Source organism: Cyphomyrmex costatus, unplaced genomic scaffold (assembly GCF_001594065.2).
Source record: "Cyphomyrmex costatus isolate MS0001 unplaced genomic scaffold, Ccosl1.0 scaffold141, whole genome shotgun sequence".
Lineage (NCBI taxonomy): Eukaryota > Metazoa > Arthropoda > Insecta > Hymenoptera > Formicidae > Cyphomyrmex > Cyphomyrmex costatus.
In genome coordinates this window covers 1,378,105-1,396,908 of record NW_017275402.1, presented here as the reverse complement: position 1 = coordinate 1,396,908, position 18,804 = coordinate 1,378,105, and the positions used below count along the sequence as shown (strand labels likewise).

The following is an 18,804-nucleotide window of genomic DNA, read 5'->3' as shown; positions in this document are numbered from 1 at the left end:
CAAGACGCACACGAAGAGAGGAAGTTCTACAAAACTCTATTCCCAGAGGAATATACGAAGTCTACCAAAAGTTCCGTAGAGTGAAAAGAGCAACAAGTTTTCATAAAATTTTCTCACAAAATTCTGCGATACCTTACTCTTTCAAACTTCTTTGTAGCTGGGGACATGAATTTTATTAAATAGAAAGTGGATATGCGCGCACTTCCTCTAACTTGACAACGTTACAAGAGCCTTTCCTGCTTTTCTTACTTGAAGTTACATGAAAGATGTTCCAGAAAGCGCACGAAATTGTTTCCAAAAAGAGAATCAATCATATTGAATCTTATATAAGACCCTTACACCGTCTCTTTATGTCTTCCGCAATAGTCAATAGTTCCAACGTCCTGTGCAGACCAGCTAGATCGTAACTCGATTCGAGACTAACTTTACGAGTCCTGCACAGGACGCTGTAAAATAATGATTGTAAAACAATGATTCCACAACATCCGGTTAACCCAACGGCGAGTGATAAGCTTCGTCTCTCTTTAATCAACACAGTCAAAGCCGGCTAATTAAAACAAGCATTCACGCGGAATGAATGGACGTCCGACGATGTAGACGATCCCTTATCTTCGTAGTACTATGAAGTCTTTCCGTGTTTACTCTCGATAAGCCATCGATCGATAAGGGGAGTTGCGCCGATGCTGATCGTCTCATTGACCCATATACGCACGCTTGCGGAAGTTACGTAATGACTGACGAATATATATCGAACTCCATCGTTAATCGTTTCGATTTCTAAAAAGTCTGAAATTTTAAAATACATTTAAAATTTATAAATAATCGATTATCATCTAGTTCACTTGCCAAGAGATAATAATAAGATATTATGACCGTTCTCTCTCAACTACGTTCTGCGTCGAACATGCGCTTGTATAATCTGTTTTGGATTAAGCCTACATGAAATTAGTCTGATTGCGGAATAATGGAACAATACTCGCATCAGAATGCTATAACGGTTCTAAATGGCAAAGCTTGCAGTACGTATTTTTATCTCAAGATGCGACATGATAATATTTAAAATGTACTGCGAGTCCGTAACTTTTTTGTCAAAGAGTATATATATATATATATATATATATATATACTAATTTAATAAGCAACTAATAAGCTGAAAATCGAAAAACTTAAGGATATAGATTGTCCTGTGTTAACACGTGACTATTGTGTAAATACTGTAAATTACAGAACATATGCTATACTCCAAGGCATTCTGCTTTTCATCACCGTTCTAAAGCACTCATCAATGTAAGAGCACTTTGTTTCAGCATGTTAAAGTGTTTGAATATATATATGCGGTATATCGAGAGGAACGGAAAAAAGCTTTCAATTACACTTGACGGCCAACGAATTGCTGGAGTACCAGTCACAAAGATGCTTTTACCGAAGGACCAATTTACCGTGTATACGTCTTTGACATTATACACATTAGTTTGTTACATTTATGTTAAAAATGTTGACAAATTTTAATATAATTTTTATAAAATGATTAGAAATTTTTTAATACACAATTTCTGTATATATACATTGTTATTACGTCATACAAAAAATACATCGCTTTTTACTGCGTTTTAAAACATTTAGTAGAAATTTTCAGTGTGAAAGATGCTTAAGATCGGACTAACGTAGAATGAGATTGGTGGGCGAACAAGGGGAGATGAGGAAAGACGAAGGGATGAGGCCAGTTGAGGTTATTCGCCGATGTTGTGGTAGCCACAGTTTCAAGGTCGCCGAGATCATGGCGAAGACGTGATCGCTGGGCCAATCAAAAACGCGCACTATTGCGTTACGCTAATTCTTTTTAAACGTTTCATACATTATCTATTTTTACATGACATTTTAGTTACACATGCTTTGAGAGCTATGCATATAATAAAAATATAAAAGTGGTGAACATATAGCTTTCTTGCTTAAAAAATGACAACATTCAAAAAAATATTTCCCAAAAAAAAAAGGGAAAAGTTATTTTTCTACTTGATCAAAAATTATTGATTAATCAAATATAATAATATATAAGTAAAAAGAATACATATTTTTAACATCAAATCTCATTTTGTTTTATTTTCGTTTGACAATTTTTGTGTTAAAAAAGACTATTTTTTAAATACCATTTTTGAGTTATGACAATTTTGACGATATATAATGTTAATTAATTTTTTATGATTGATAGCGTTTTACTCATTCAATAATTTGAAATTCATGTTTTTTGAGTTGTGCTTTTGAAGTGAAGGAGCTATATGATTTTACCCAATTAATTTATTAAACAAACAGAGTGCTTTATTAACTACAAAATATTGTCATTTTAATTTTGAGTATCTCTAACATATCTTAATATCATCTAATCCATATAATATCACAAAAATAATACAAATAATGTATAGAGAAATGCATGCGAACTACCGTTAGAAATTCTTCTAATATAAATATATAAATCATAGTAGCATAATTGCGCAGCAAATTTCTCTATAAAATAAGTAGCATAAGATTTAGTAATTGCGCAAGATTTTCTTTTTAAAATATCGGAATCAGGTAGACTGTAGAGAATTTCTCACATCAGATATTGCACGATAATGTTCGGGCTACGTTCCGCGAGCGGCACGTATCGTGTTACTTAAAAATCACTTAACACGACGTAGGTACAAGCCTGAAATATTTGCATACACCGCGCCAAACGTGCCTTCAAATCCGCCGTTTTTCATCTTCGGCTACAAGGGCCGGGATTGCAACCGGATGCGCGCGGACAACGTCGATTTAATGATCTAATATTATCGTTGACAGTTGGGGAAAGAGAGGAAGGGGGAGAGAGATGAAATTAGCATAACTGGTCGAGAAAGGTGAAAACAAAAGTGGACAAATCGCGTCGCGCGCGTTACTGGGAAACCGCGCGTTTTGCGGCGCGGCGTCGTGTGGCAAATGAGCTTCGTTATCTTGCGAGATCTCGCATTGGATATCATGTCTCTTCTTAATTGGCGAGACGAACGAGCCGAAGAAATTCTTGAACCTCGGCATAAAATTTCTCGCCTTTAGTCGCGGATCATTACAGCAGAAAGCGCGACGATTAAATATTGTTTTTTAATCCACCGCGCTGCTACACTTATCCTCGCATATTATTTATCCCACTACATGTGTGAAAAAATTTAATAGAATATAAAAGCTTGTAAATATTTATATATATATTCCATAATAATAATTTTTTTTCATACTCTCTTTATGCAATATATTAATATATTTCATTAAAAAGATTTAAGTTGAAAATATGTCTAATGCCGGAACTTAACTCTAAAATAATTTTTTTCAAAATTCATATCTTTAAAATTATTTCTAAGAAATATTATTGACATAGATAAATAAAAATAATTTTATTATAAAATTATTGTATTAGAAGTTTTTTGTTATTTCGAATAATTTCTGAGGTATAACAAAACAGCTAAAAACAGTTTTACCTATAAGGGATGATTTCACTTTTTAAAATCATTTTCTCGTATTAACTGGGATTTTATAAATTTTAATAAAATTTTATAAATTTATTTATTTATATAATTTATGTGTATAAAAAGTTTCATAAAAATCAGAATTGTTAGTACACACAATTATAGGTTATTTCTGTCTCGCTCATTACTTTTGTTTAAAATATTATAGAAGCACCAGGCAAAAAATAATGATCTGTTAATTCTTTCTTTTCTTTGAAACTTTATAAATATTTGTTGCAGATGTTAAATTATATGTAAAGAATTACTTAATAATTTTTATATATCTGTAAGTATGATTTTTGTATATTTATAAAAGGTTAAAAATAAAAATTAACCTGTAACATGAAGAATAATCCATCGTGTAATGAAGGATCGTGTAACAAAGGAAAATTATCGTGTGAACTAAGGGTTAAACAATGTTGAAAAATTTTGCGCTCAGTAAAATTTTTGCTCAAGGAGGAGAAGGCCCAAGAGGCTCGTCAGAGATAACAAACAAGAGCATCCTTATGATAGACTCAAAGTATGCAATTTCTAAAACACCCTACATGTAACTTGCATCATTTCCTCTCGAAGACATGACGAATCGCGTGTGTGCATGCACGCGAGAAATCCCCGATAACATAATAGCAGTAAGTAAACGATAATGACAAGAGGTAATTCCTATCATACTGTTACAGACGAAGTCGTACTTAACTGGAGTACACACGACTTAATTGTATGCATCTCAGTCTAATACATGCAAATATCTCACTTGTAATCATGCGCGTGAGAGCCGACGCCGCACCGCGGCGTCGGATGCATCCAGCACGGTGTCGATCATTAGCCATCATAAAAGTCCATAGCGTTCAAATGATTTACTAGCGTTAAATACCGGCTTTACACCCAACAGTCGTAAAACGCCGAAGAGGGCGGTTGACGACTTCTTCGGCGATGTAAGATGAATAGGAGTTAAGCGCACCCACGCGTCTTCTTCCCTTTACAAGAACGCTTCTATCCCGTTGGACGCTACCTTCGATTCGTAAGCCTGTTAAGGTACCGTAAACTTGAAAGGCGAAAAGTATTCAACGGAATAGAAAAAGGCAGGAGACAGCAGCGTGACTTTCTCTTCCGCCTGGTGTTAAGTACTGCACCGACCGCGACGGGACAAATGTATATATACTATCACCAGGTGGTTCTCCTGGCATCATAGAAGCTTTGTACGTAATTTTACGTCGCCATGGCACTGTTCAAGTATGGAATCTTAGCGGTTTTGCAGACGACAGCTTAGGCTAGAACAAGTCCTGAATTGTTGGTTAAGCTGGAACTATTGCTCTATCCATGAATGTGTCTTGTAAGAGAAAGGGTTTGAGGGATTCAAATTCTCTCTCCGAAATATTTTTTTTATCTCTTTTTTTTTTTAATTTATAAAAAATACAATTGTACCTTTTCTCCTTCGTTTTATTTATTACATCTCTCTTTCTTTTTATTTAATTGTATTTTAATATCATATTTTTCTCGTAATATTTAGCAACTCGTACAATCTTTCTAAGCAATTTTCTGAATTTTTTAAATGTTATTTCCTAGAAAAAAATATTATCATGAATATTTTTTATAATTTATTAATTTGTTAAAAATTGTTGTTTACATGAAACAAAATTAATATGCACTTCTCTTCCTTCCTCCCAAAAAAATTCTATGGTTCTACCTGTTATGAGTAATTTGATGCTTTATATTAAATTAAAATTAAAATTAATGTTATTATAACTATACATATATATATAAATAGTTAACAAGCAATGTTTATATATATAGTGTTTTTTAATTCGGTGGTTATTTTTAAGCGTGACTAAAATTTACTTTAGCAATCCTCTTAGAAATTTGTTATCGTTAAGTCTATCTATAAGCTCATAGTCTAATTTTCAGATTTCTCTTGAGCGTGATATACTGCACTGTTGTTGCAGTGAATAGTTGTTAAAGTGAAGAGTACAGCAATTATATATAATAGCATGGGATTATGTAAAATCATTTCAATATAGCCTTTATGAAATGTTGTATACTTGTTAGTAATTATGCATGCATTATAGTGTAATTTAGTTTCATAATTTACTGCGTCATTGTTCTTGCGCATACGCAATAAAGCCTAAAATATGTACACACGCAAATGTAGAAAGGGTTATAAAAGGATAGTAACAAATACGAATTTCGTATCACTTCCACTTCGATTCAGCGAGAATTATACTTCATCAATGTCAAACATACATGGCAATATTTGCACAAAAGGGACAAGTTTTACCGAGTTTTAGTCGTATTTAGACCCCTATACAGTTCGAGGAAACAATTCAGTAATACTTGGAATATATCGTTAATTTAACAGGCGCAAACGGCGGCGCGTTCGTGGAATTCTATGGACTCGTGGGTTAACTTTGTGATATCCACTCTGACATTAACAAATTAACTAAGGAAAGAATCGTTGATAAATGGCGAAACATTTCTACGAACTAACGGCGAATTTCTTGCTATACGTTGTGTCGTATACTTTTATTAATCTCTAGATATCGATAAGTGATTTAAAAGCGAAAGTTCACTTCGCAATGTAATCGAAAGATGCCTGTAATTAATATAAATTAAATTGTGTAGGAAACATTGTAACGTTAAAAAACAGCAATATTTACGAAAAAATAACATTGTGACGAAGTGTATTCTACATACTGCAGTTTACAAAAAAAGAGGAGCACGTAAAAGTTAACTAATGTCTGTTACCTTCAATGCTATCAGTAATATTAATTTATTATTCTTCTGATATGATAATTTTATATTATTATTCCTGATATTACAGCCGACTTTTAAAATTTATTATTCTCCAACATAATGTAATCACAATTTTGTGTTATTATTCTTCATATTACAGCCGATAGTACAATAAATTTATTCTACATGTTACCTTCAATACTACTAGTATTAACTTATTATTTCTTCGATATGACGTGATTACAGTTTTGCGTCATTATTCCTGATATTACAACCAACGTTTTATGATAAATTTGCAACGTCTAGAGCTAATAAATGTCAACGACTAGCAATAACGAATCATCAAGACATCTCGAGTCAACTTAATTTAACATGCGCAATTGAAACGCATATTCCACGAGAATTACCATTTCATAAAAACGTTCAATTTTCCGCAATTGTGTTTATGACTCTCTCACATATTTCGCAGATAAATCCATGCTAGTCGCAAATTATCTCACAAACTAAATTCATAACATGCCTCCCGGATAGAAAATGTCCTGCTTCACCCTCAATATTGGACGTACCTACGCAATCTATCATAGAACGGTGAAAGAGTCGAACGGCCACGCACACAATCTCCATCGACCTTGGCAGTTCGCTCTTTCTCTCCTAAATCCATCCGTTCCGCTCGCGGACGTACAGCGTGACAAGCGGCGTGAATCCTCGCGCCCGCCGACACTTGTAAACGCGAGTTTAAGAGCGGCGCGGCGCGAGGCGGGGCCGAGAGAAAGACACCGTCGGGGACAAAGTGGCCGCGGTGTTCGCGGTATAACGGCCGCGTTGGTTACCGGTTTGTCGCACGAGAATGCCTACCGTGAGTCACGAACACACGTGCACGTCGCACGTCGTGTGCATCGCGCGTGCATCGGCGGCTGCTCCGAAGCGGATCGCCCACGCACGCGGCAGCGTGCAGGCGCGAAATGCGGCCCCTAATCGATGCGTGCATGCGTGCGTGCATCCGTCGAGCCGCGAATGATCGATCATCGTGATTATCGACGCAGCGCGGCGGCGGTATAGGATCACCAATGACGAGAAGCGCGTGTATTCCCTTCCGGAGCTAAAAATAGGGTTGAGATTAAGATAAACGATGCTGTTCGGGGGCACTGCACTTGCATATTTTTGCAATTCGCAAAATGAATCGAGATATTCCATTAAAATCTATTAAAACATAAATACCGCGAGTATCTGTTAGATGTCAAAGCAGAAATGGTAACTCGATCTGTTGAGTCAAATAACATTTTGTTATGTTTTCTGTTGTTTAACTTCATTTGTGTAAATCAATCCATTTCTGCGGTTTATTTCAAAGTAAACATCATCCACATAGTAATAATAAATTAAATTTGAGTCAAATTTAATGTTTTCTTGAATTAAATTGTTGAACGTCGTTATTTTAGTCGCAAATAAACGATATATTAGATAGGAAAAGCAATCTGTGGATTAAAAATAATTTAAACTGGGTATAATTTGACATTAATAATCTATAACATTGTATTTATAAATATCTTGTATATCAGTATGATTATAAAAGTCAGGTATTGTGTTATGGAAATTATTATTTCAGACATTGCAAACAATAAAGTATTATTTTTAAAGCTAATGCTTATGCTGCTGGAATATCTTTCTCTAACAAAACTTTAACAATAACTACAGTTATAAATTAAGCTTGTATTAAACAGTAACCTCACAAGGTAGAATTATCGTTTTCAGTTTTATATGAAATTATTGCTTAGATACTGTTTACGATCGTCTTAATGTCGGCAAGCATTATTACCACTTCTGGCTAATACAACAATTATATTACGTGTGTACTGCGACAGACTCGCAATAAATATTTCTATATCGACTTAGGTGGAATAGTATCTTAATATTTATGAGCGTAGAGCGCTACTTATCACGCTCTAGGCGCTCCTTTCTCCTCTCTTTCTCTCATCTGGGGTCTCGCTCGTACCTCCTAGAATCTCGCGGAAGCCTATCGCGATCAGCGTTGCATCCGTCGAGTCGAGCGTGACTCGTAATGAAAGTTTGCAATTAGCGTCCTATGGCGCTCCAAGGAGTCATGGATAATAAGGAGCCCGACCTGACTAACCATTTGTTAAGATCTTTTAAATAACAGCCTGCGTGTAGCTCGAGGTGAGGCAGGTCGGTGTAACGTTACCACGCATATTTATCGTAAATAAAATCTGCGCAAGCAAACGAAATAACGAAACTTTATCCCGCTTGATCCTAGTAATTTTTGATAGGAAAATTTCTACTGATATTCTTTTACTATATTTCAAAAAATGTTTACGTAATAATCATTAAAAATGCCGTCAGTCATTAAAAACTATATTTCAATAATAAATTAATAAAAAAGTATAATAATATTATGTATAATATAAGAATAGCAGAATATAAATATATTATAATATTCCAGAACGAGTAAGTTATTTAAGAATCCTTTCGCAGCATGAAGCACAGCGTCAGAACATGGGTACGCAACCAACAGACAGATTACAAAACAATTTAATACGATTAGACCGTCTGACGGGCATTTTGGGAGCGGCACTGTCAGTCTGCTGTCAAATTTCCGTGTCAGTACTTCACAGGGGCAAGTCAAGGCGATCCATTACCATCGGCCAGTCCCAAACTGTTTGATTTATTCACACGGCACTTCGCATTTATTTTTCTTCCAGCATTTATTTTCCTTCTTTTGCATCGACATTTGTCGCAAAGCAATTATTGGCTGTGTTTGTCAGCCGTAATCTACTGTTTTATTTCGTCTTCGATTCTCTTTGAAAATAGTGTTATTTACTGTTCTTGCTTGAATCGTTTTGCAACAAATTTAATAAAGAGATCAGTTACAGTTCAATTTCAATAACGCGCGCATGTGATCACGGTGCTCGGCACAAGAAAAGAGAAATCAATATTTGTAATATATTTTAAGTTCATTTTTCTTAGAAATTAAACTGACATGAAAGAGATACATCGACAAGAAAGAATCGTTTATAAATAACACTTATAGTGTATGCTGTGTGGTTACTTTACTATGAATGGAGAGAGAGTTCATGAATTACATAAATTATATGAAACCCATTTAAAATTTTTTTCATTTTATGATGTTTCTATTATAACTTTTTATTTGTTTCTGACTCAATAAAATGCTTCATTTTATATTTAGATTTTATATTTAGATCTTCATTTATTCTTTTTTCTCTTATATTAGAATATATGTTGCTTCTACATAGAAAAAAGTTGTTAACTTGACTAAATTTACTATGTTCGTAGTAATTATTTAGTTCAAGTATTTATATATTTAAGTTACATATATGTGAGTCGTGTCAACATGTTATCGGTTTGAATTAACAAATATTTGCTTGACAGCCCTTGATCGCTGTATTTAGTTGAATCAACTATTTATATCTTTTTGAATAGCAACGTTTTTCCTCGGTGTACTTTTTTTCAACATTGCACTATCACTCAAAAGCGTACATACCAGTATGTACGTGTATATACATATATATGTACGTATATATATTCGCAGTACATTGAGCTCAGGTTCGTGGATTCCCTAAGCCCAAATGACCGTGCGGATCAGTCATCCCTGCGGGAATCCATTCTGGAGATATAATTTCTAGGCTATATCAATCAATCGCGAGAATATATAATAAATGAATATAACAGAATTAGAGATAAAATATGAAAGTAATTTCAAAACAGATAAATGAATCTTTTCATCGCAAAATTACGTGTTCAACATAGATATAATTCCTCGGTAAAATCATTTTACAGTGTAATACCCCTTTTTGAGAACTAGCCTTGAAGAAAACCTTAGAAAACCTAAGAAGTTATTTTGAACTAAAGTTATCGGCAAAGCTCCTGGAGCGATCCAAGAAAAGCTCTCACTGGACGTTTCTCCTCATTTAATCGTTTAACGACCGGCAGACGTCTCTGCAGAAAAGTTAACTGCGGGCTCAAAACAAAAAACTCCCAAGTACTGCTTAAAGGTGATCGATAAAATGCGAGAATGGCCGACAGTAAGCGTTTCAGCACACCCCAATATTCGTTTTTCAACAGCGACAATGGTTAGTACAGTATAATCGTAGATCTCATTAAAATGCAGAACAAAAAGTTATCCGCATGGGAGACCAAATACCGCTTTCGGGAATTACATTCGTTATTATCCTTTTAACTTTCTTCGCTCGACCAAGAAACTAATCTTTCGAAAAAAGTTATTCAAAATTAACAATAAACGCATCAAGACGAAAAATATACATGAAAAGTGAAAAAGAAATGAGCTGGGTCGGCCACATGTTTGACGCGAAGAAAAAGGAAACGCCACGGAAATCACGGGGCGTATTTTCTCTTTCGTCGTGCCGGACCGCGCGATTCGATGCCCTGAAGTGTTAATAATGCTAATGCATTGACCTCGAGCGGAGCGTACTGGCGAGGCACATCAATATTCATTAGCATGGCTCGTCGTGCACGCCGAATAATTGTGTTCGGACCGACCGTCGTGTAACCCACAAACCTACAATACGCACGAACATGCCATTGCTTTTTACATGCGTAACATAATGTGCGTGGCCCGTGTCTTCGACTGCTAAAAGGATTCCCTTTTGCCATCGCGCGTATTTACACACCTGTGACATTTCCGTTCTTTGTCCCGATGTATCGTGACGCCTGATTAATGACGAATGTCAGACACTTGAGTGAAGCTCCACAATACTCGTGCCAATAAAACCCAATTGCGATCACATTAACCATAGGGAAGCTCGTAAATCCTTTTGCGATGAAATGACTTTGTCGAGATTGTGTAACGTTCAAATATATGATGGAAACAATCCATAACTCCAATTGAACAGCTCGAAAACTTTCGAGAGTTATTAGAATGAATATGAGTATTAAAATGAATAACATGAGGAGTAACATTATTGTGTTCAAAAGATGATACAAGTTAAGTTTTAATAAATGAAAAGCTGGGTATGTTTTTACTCATAAATTTTATCATGAAAGTCCTCAATAATTTTAATTAAAAATTTGTATAAATATGAATTTATGATAAACAAAACAGTATTAAAAAATTGTCATTACAATTATCTTAATTATAAATATAATTTTGTTATCCCCCCCGATAAATATATAATTATCTGAAAAAAAAACAAGGAGCTTACCGATTAGTCGTCATCAAGAAATCATTAACTACGGTCAAACTGATCTCTCGACCGACTACACGTTTATTCATTCCAGAAGATCAAATTAACAAAGACAACATTATCGAAGCGGACAGGTTAACACTTCGGTCACATTACAATTACGAAACCGGCTTAAGTCGCAGGAATGAGGCCTTAAAGCGCCAAAGAAGCGCCGAAATCGCTCGATACGCCCACTCCACGCCGCCTTCGTTATAATTTATTCTGCGATCGTAATTATCTTCCTTCTTGACAACCTCGCCGTGACGCGAATCTCGAAATTCCATAGTCCGGTTTTCGAGGCGAGACACCTCGCTGTCGAGCGTGGCAAATCAATTTTATGCAAGTCGTTTATGAGCTCCTTACGAGCGAGGACGATTTCAACACGAAAAGAAAGAATGAATGAAAGATATATATAATATATATATATAGAGAGAGAAAGAAAGAGAGAGAGGACTTGTGAAACATTAGTGTTGGTAATCCAGAGTTAACTCGGTAAAAACTGCCAAGTTTGTAGTGGTTCCTGGTTTCATTCACAGAACGGGAGGGACTATATATTGCGAACTGGGAATTCGGATAAAATACTAAGAGATTTTACAGCCGTGCGTTACTTCTCTCTGTTTAAACTATGAATAACCATTACGTTTATGCACGGATAAGAATTTGTCTTCCGGCTACACGTATATCGCACTCTAAGGTATTTGCAGTTTAGATATATGCTTTTGAAATTACCATAAGCTGAAAACCGCAAACGTACCATTTATTCGTAAATAGTTATTATATTTGTTCATATATCTTTATATATAATATATGCATATATTCCTTCTATATTTATATACATACTAAAATTACAATTGTATTCGATATATTACAAGATTTAAGGAAAGAATTAAGATAAAAATGATCATTAGAAATTCATTTCATAAATGGTAAAAGAAAACGTCGACTTTTTGTGACTATAAAAAAGAAATGAAAAGGGAGGGGATGTAGCCAAGCTAGAGTAGTCTTTTCTGCAACTTTTTCACTTTCCTTGCGCGTGCTTTTTGTGGTTGACCGACCGGTGAGCACGACTTTCCCGGCGTTTCCCATTTCCTCGCTCGAGGCATCCGACTTTCGCGTATTACAGAATGTAACTCAGGAAAGTCCGACTGTTTGTGAAACTCCGTCCTTTCCGCAGCGGCCGCAAAATCCTGTGGCAGCGAACGCCCATGGAATTTAGAACGAGCGCTTACGTCACGCGATCAACAGAAAGATCACGATGACGTAGACACTAAATTCGGCAAGGGTCCTCTTGGCGAGGAAATGATTATTAGAGGTCGTAAAACTGGTTTTTCGAAATCGCTCTGGCGCCGGGCGACAGCGGCTCGCTTACATTCGAGTATTTAATTCACGATATTGTGTCGTGCCGTAATCTGTCAGACACGCTCGGTTTCATTCAATATTCCATTTCTTCGTTGTCGCAAATAACACTGGCGTCGTAACAAATACGAATGTGGGGTATACATGTATATGTTACATACATACGTAACAACTACAGCTCTTTATTCCCTCACAAGCTACATGTTACAATTAACTGCGCACGTTCACTGCACGTTCAGCATTATAATTAATTGCTGCGTGTATATCAATGAAATATGAGCACATTTTAATCAGGCTTAATTCCAATTAATATTAAACTTGCCAACTACAAAACAATGATCATTTTTTATCTATCGAGCGTCTCATGATTTTTTATTGTATATAATTAAATATAAGATCTATATTACAAATGGTTATTTAAAATTACAAAAGTATGTATACGTGTATATTAGACGAATATTAGTCAAAAGTGTAGCTTCTGGTATAATAATTTGTTATAATTATATTGTCCGCAACTTAACTGGTTATTATTATTACTATACTAAATTTTGCTACCATACTAAATATTATTTCTTTACTTCAAAAGTTACTACACAACTTAAAAGTGCGATTTTCAAGTTATTACCGTGACTGAATTAAACAAACGGTATCCCTCTATTGATCATCAAAAATGAACTGATAAAATAGAAAAATAATCAAAATCGTTATAAAACTTAAAAAAGAAAATCTTTTGAGTAAAACGAAAATAATAAAAATGAAATTTAATCATGTTAAAAGTATATCTTCTCTTTTTTTATGTTAGTTGATGATTAGGCAATAATTTTCAAGTTGAAAACATTTTTTTCTTTCCTGGGAAACTTAATTTCTTTTAATTATATCACTTTTGAAGTAAAGGGACGATATATAAAAATGGTCCCATACACTAATCATTTAATTCATGATATACGTGATTGTGTAAGATGCACATTTCTACGACAAAATTCTTGGAAAGACTATTTCGGCACGTTTGTGAATTTTGGAGGTCGACCTTGGCGAGTCGCGACTACTTGCGTTCTTGGAGCTTTTTTCGAAAAAAGAAAAAAAAAAAGGAAGAAAGGAAGATTCTACGTAACTGCTACCGCGGTCAACTAAGTGGACGATTGTGAAGAAACGAGTGAAAAGTTCGCCGGATGAAGGAGGACACTCGAGGATCGCTCCCAGATGAATGGATCCGCCTCCATTCCCGGTGATTTGCGCTTCATCTCATTTGCATGCCAATTAATTGGCTACAATTACCGGAGAATTTATAACGCTGTGGATGTTCCTGTCACCATAATCCTCGTCGGGGCACACCCTTTCCCATCCCGTCGCGTATTGCCGATAAAAAATTATTGGCATGATACCCTTCGGCGGCTTGTACATAATTTGTTCAACAAGGTGAGAAGCTTGGGAGAAATTACGTCTTTTTCATATTCCATCCTGCGACAGAAATTTTCCCGTCTTCAAGCAATGATAGATTTATACCGCTGGTACTCGTTAATGATGGTATAAGTATACCATTTACATCGTTTGATTAATTATTAAGAGATCTTTCCTTTCATCTCCATTATTAAAGTTTAAATATTGTTAAAGTCTAATGGATCTTTCCCCATTAAATTTCTTATTACTTTACTTTATCTCGCTGAAATTACCTCACTTTCAAACACTCTCGATTTTCTCGAATTAATTCTTTCGTGCTAGTGATACATAGTCAATGTTCGCCAATCTTGTATTTTACTAAAAAAAATTAATTATTATCTTTAAGTATTAAATTCCTCTATTATTTCTCGTGTTTTTACGAGATTAAGCAATCAGTTGTAGCCCTGCATCGTGTACTAAACTTATAAGACTGCTCTTTAAATATTAAATATTAGTATTTTTATTATGTTTAAGATAGATCTTTAAAGATCTACGTCGTATGTCTCATTGCTCACACGCTTCTTCGCATTTGACACTCCAAGGCCGGATTTCACTTGTCACTCATGTTCATTGAAACAAATTGCCATTTACAATAGAAATAAGAAGACCTAACACTATATTTTAGCATAGGGGTTCTCAATATCATTATGCTGTGCCAGTTTATTAGTTTATGCGAGTAAAAAGATAAATATTATTTTAAAAATATATGAAATATTTTTAAAAGTTGATCTTTTACAATTTTTTCTCACTCTTTATTCAATCTTCAACAAATGTTTGAGCATGAAACTTATTTCAGAACTATATTAAAATTAAACTTAAATGTTTGGCGAAGAGCACTTAGATACATGACGTAAAATAAACTATCAAGAATCAATACATTTAACATCAATGGTCAAACATAGTTTTCCTCGTTGTCGAAGAAGATAAGACTCGTGAGATATCCGGTCAGTAACGAAAGCAGAGCTATCGATTTCTTTGCAAAGCGAGGATGACGTATGATAATCAATACCGCTTTCCATTTTTGCCATTTGCCATTACGTGCGCATATGAGCAAAGAGTTCATCTCCTTTTTTCCTTCATGGCTGGCACGTCGCCAGGGATACTTTATCGAGGTTCTGTCTGCTCTCGTGCACAATGCGTATTCGGCAAATGAAAATTCCAATACCAGAGTTCAATACTAAAGAGATCAGAAATAGAACGTTCGCATATTCTGTTTCGTGCAATTTTGTCACTTTCTAATTCTGTGAGCAAGATTGAAATTGGAGAATATAACGTCGCAGAGCCAAGTTAAAAGAAAATCCAGCGTTGCTCGCTGCATGCAAAAGCGGCATTCTTCGACGCGCAAACAGTACCGTACCTGTCACGGGCCGTTATCTAATCGAGCATGGGCCTTATCGCTTCCCCCTCTCATACCGTTTCTTATTCAAACATGACCTCCCTAGAATCGCGAGTCGCTACATAAAAATTACGCTCAGTCTTACAACACTGTGTTTCTGGTCTCGCAGAACAGTATAATGTAAAATACATGTTCGTGATATGTACGGTAGTATAGTCACGCACGAGATTCTCATTTGCTCCAGAAATATCAAGATCACCGAAGACAATAGTAGTATATCAATTCTCGTTTATCACCATCGTCGATCCGAGAGATAAACAGGCAACTCGAGAGATTGCATGTTATCAATGCTTTTCTCTGGCAGTGATAATTAATACGTGCTGCTAAACTGCAATAACTGTTATGCTAAATATTGCGACAAAATATATTTCATACGCTCGACATTTCTATCAAACGTAAACCAAACGTATATGATACAAAATAAAATAATTACAAAGCAGGATATCGCAAAACCTATTTGCCACATCACTAATCTTGCAATGATAAAATTGTAAAACTATATTAGTGGCTCGATTAGCGGCGAGTTGAAAAATCAAGTATATATATTTTCATTACTAGTAAGTAATGTCGTGATATTAAAGAACAAAAAATTACTGAATTGAGAGCACACATAGAAACTTAAACAAAGAATCTTCTCGCCAGCTTTCTAACGTTCAATCCTTCGCAATTTCACAATCTTATCACCATAGATAAATCCAAGTAATTACATCTATTCGAATTGCTCTAAATATTTCCATCGCAATTTCAGACACTATTGATGCTGAGAATTCACGCCGCTATTTCGCCAGGTGAGATCGTAATGCTTCTCACGCAACACACGACAGCTTGGAGCACTTTAAACCTAAACTGAACTGCTTTCCGCCGCATGCGGTTCTTCTGCCGATGTTGAGCAATAACCGTGGCAGAAACCGGGCCTTGCATCCTGCGTAAACGTCGCGAGTGCATCCCAGCCGCCGTCGAAGAGAGACGTCAGGAATTTCTCTTCCTCGCTAGAGCTATATACATACATACGCACGCCGCGCGGCGAATTTAGAACGCAACAAGAAGAAATCGCGACGGGCGATACGGGGAAGGAAGGAGCGGGTCGACAGAAGACAGAGAAATCGAGGGAAGAAGGAACGCCATTTTGATACATAACAGACATTTGCCCTACCAGAGCATTTGCACGTCTAACGGCAACACCGAGAAGAATTTGCATGTCACAGATACGAAAAAGATATGATATATAACGTTACCTCGGATATTTCGATGTAAATGCAAATTGGCTATTTATTTGGAAAACCGTGTTTCTTGTGGATTTTATCGTAGTAAAACATTGCTTAGAGATTTCAGTATAATAATGTTTTAAATTACGCTTCAGGGTTGCCACAATAATTATTCTTCCATAATAATTTTTCTCTGATTTTCAGCAAAATTTCATGATATTTCCTAATTCAATGATATTTTAAAATTCTTCATATTTCCGTTTTGATTTAGAAATCGTCAAATATTTGGTTGAGGAAACAATTTAATATAGCAATGTAAATTACTATTAATGTTGCTGATACTGCTTGCATTTACCATAATTGTTGATATCAAAACTGTGTAGGTAGGATGTACATTTTAAAGAAGATTAATAGCGTGTGATTAGTCTTCTTTAAAGTCGAGAATTTTATATTCCTGAAAATTTCACGAAATTCCCTGACTTCTTGATTTCCCGTTCTTTTTAATTTCCTCGACATTTTCGTAATTTCCCTGATTTCCAGCTTTGCAACAACTCCTTGCGCTTTTATATTTCTAATAATAATAAATAATTTAATGTCAATCTCTAAAAAAAAATAATGTTTAAATTTAAATGCGGCAGATGACATAAATTTGTTTTTATACATTTAATTTTTTTAGAAAATTCAGCGACTTGAAACACTTAAAAAATGTACACACATGTAGTGTGTATAATATAAATATAAATATAATTTAAATAAAAATAAAATAGAAATACACTGAAAAAATGATGTTATATAAACAGCATTATTTTTTAATTAAAAACAATAATTTTATTGATCCAATAATATTGTAGCATTAATTAAACTAATTTTTATTAAAACAAACGCATGCCATCTTTATTTCATTAATAATGTTATTGAATTAACAAAATTATTTTCAATTATAATAATTGATGTAACATCATTTTTGTTCAGTCTACAATCAATCTGTCTTTATACATACACCGATTTTAAAATATACCTAATAATCTATGATTTTTTATATATTATTCGAGTATCTATTTAACGTATATTTATTTAAGTGGCAATCTTGAAATATGTGTTTACATTAGCAACGTTCTCGTTTTACAACGGCACATCGCGGTTACCACTAGCCTTATCAATTGTAATCGCACATCGGTACAAGGATCAACATCAAGGCTGACGCGTTGAGAACCTGAACATCAAAGAAGATCTACGAGCACTATATGGATATATTCTCTCTTTGGAGGCTGTTAAGAACCCCCAAGGATTACCTTGAGCGAGGCGGGATTAATCCGCGATTCGAGATCGTCAGTCAAGAATGGAACGGACACCGTGATTTAAATATCTAAAGCACATATCGTGGCGAGAGAAGACATACGATGGAAGAGGGGACAAAAAAAATAAGGCGGCAAGACATACAACGAAAGAAGAAAGAGGGAAAGAAACCGTACGCAGTTCGAGTACCTCATTGGTGGAGCCGTGACCGTTCATCTTGCCGTCACCTCTGGTATCCCATTACCGGTCTGCGGCGAAACACTCCGAGGATCGTTCACCTCCCTGCATCGGTTCTCGAAAATGGCGCATCTCGTCCTTGGCACGCGCGCGCGTTTTCACGAGGACTCTCGATTTTCGAGTGTACGCCAAGGTCGCCGTTAACACCGAGTTCGACGACCCTCGGCGGAGATTTGCATCGATCCGAGGGGTAACGAGAGATCGATCGCAACGACGACCGGTTACTCGACGCAGGCGACTTATCTCCTTTACGAGCAGAAGAATGTGGAGTGGTCGAGGAACCGTTGTCTCGAGTACTGTCCGCGATCCCTCTCAACAGCGTTCACCGCGAATCTCTGTACCGTTCGATATATACCGATCGATCGACACTCGCCAAAAAGTGCACTTATGCACCAGACGCACGCTTAGAGTTTACATCCAATAAATCG

At 35.5% G+C, this 18,804-nt stretch overlaps 1 protein-coding gene across 7 annotated transcripts in view; it reads right to left on the bottom strand.

Moving 5' to 3' along the window:
• The window catches only part of by (focal adhesion protein tensin), a 203,418-nt gene that overhangs the window by 93,594 nt on the left and 91,020 nt on the right, over positions 1-18,804 (bottom strand). The window contains exon 1 of one of the 7 annotated variants that reach the window (XM_018551576.1): positions 18,329-18,399. The exons of the other annotated variants lie outside the window; for them this stretch is intronic. Coding sequence (XP_018407078.1) covers positions 18,329-18,355 — 27 coding nt within the window. The 5' untranslated portion in view covers positions 18,356-18,399. Of the gene's footprint in view, positions 1-18,328; positions 18,400-18,804 lie in introns of those variants that run through there. 7 annotated transcript variants of the gene reach the window in all.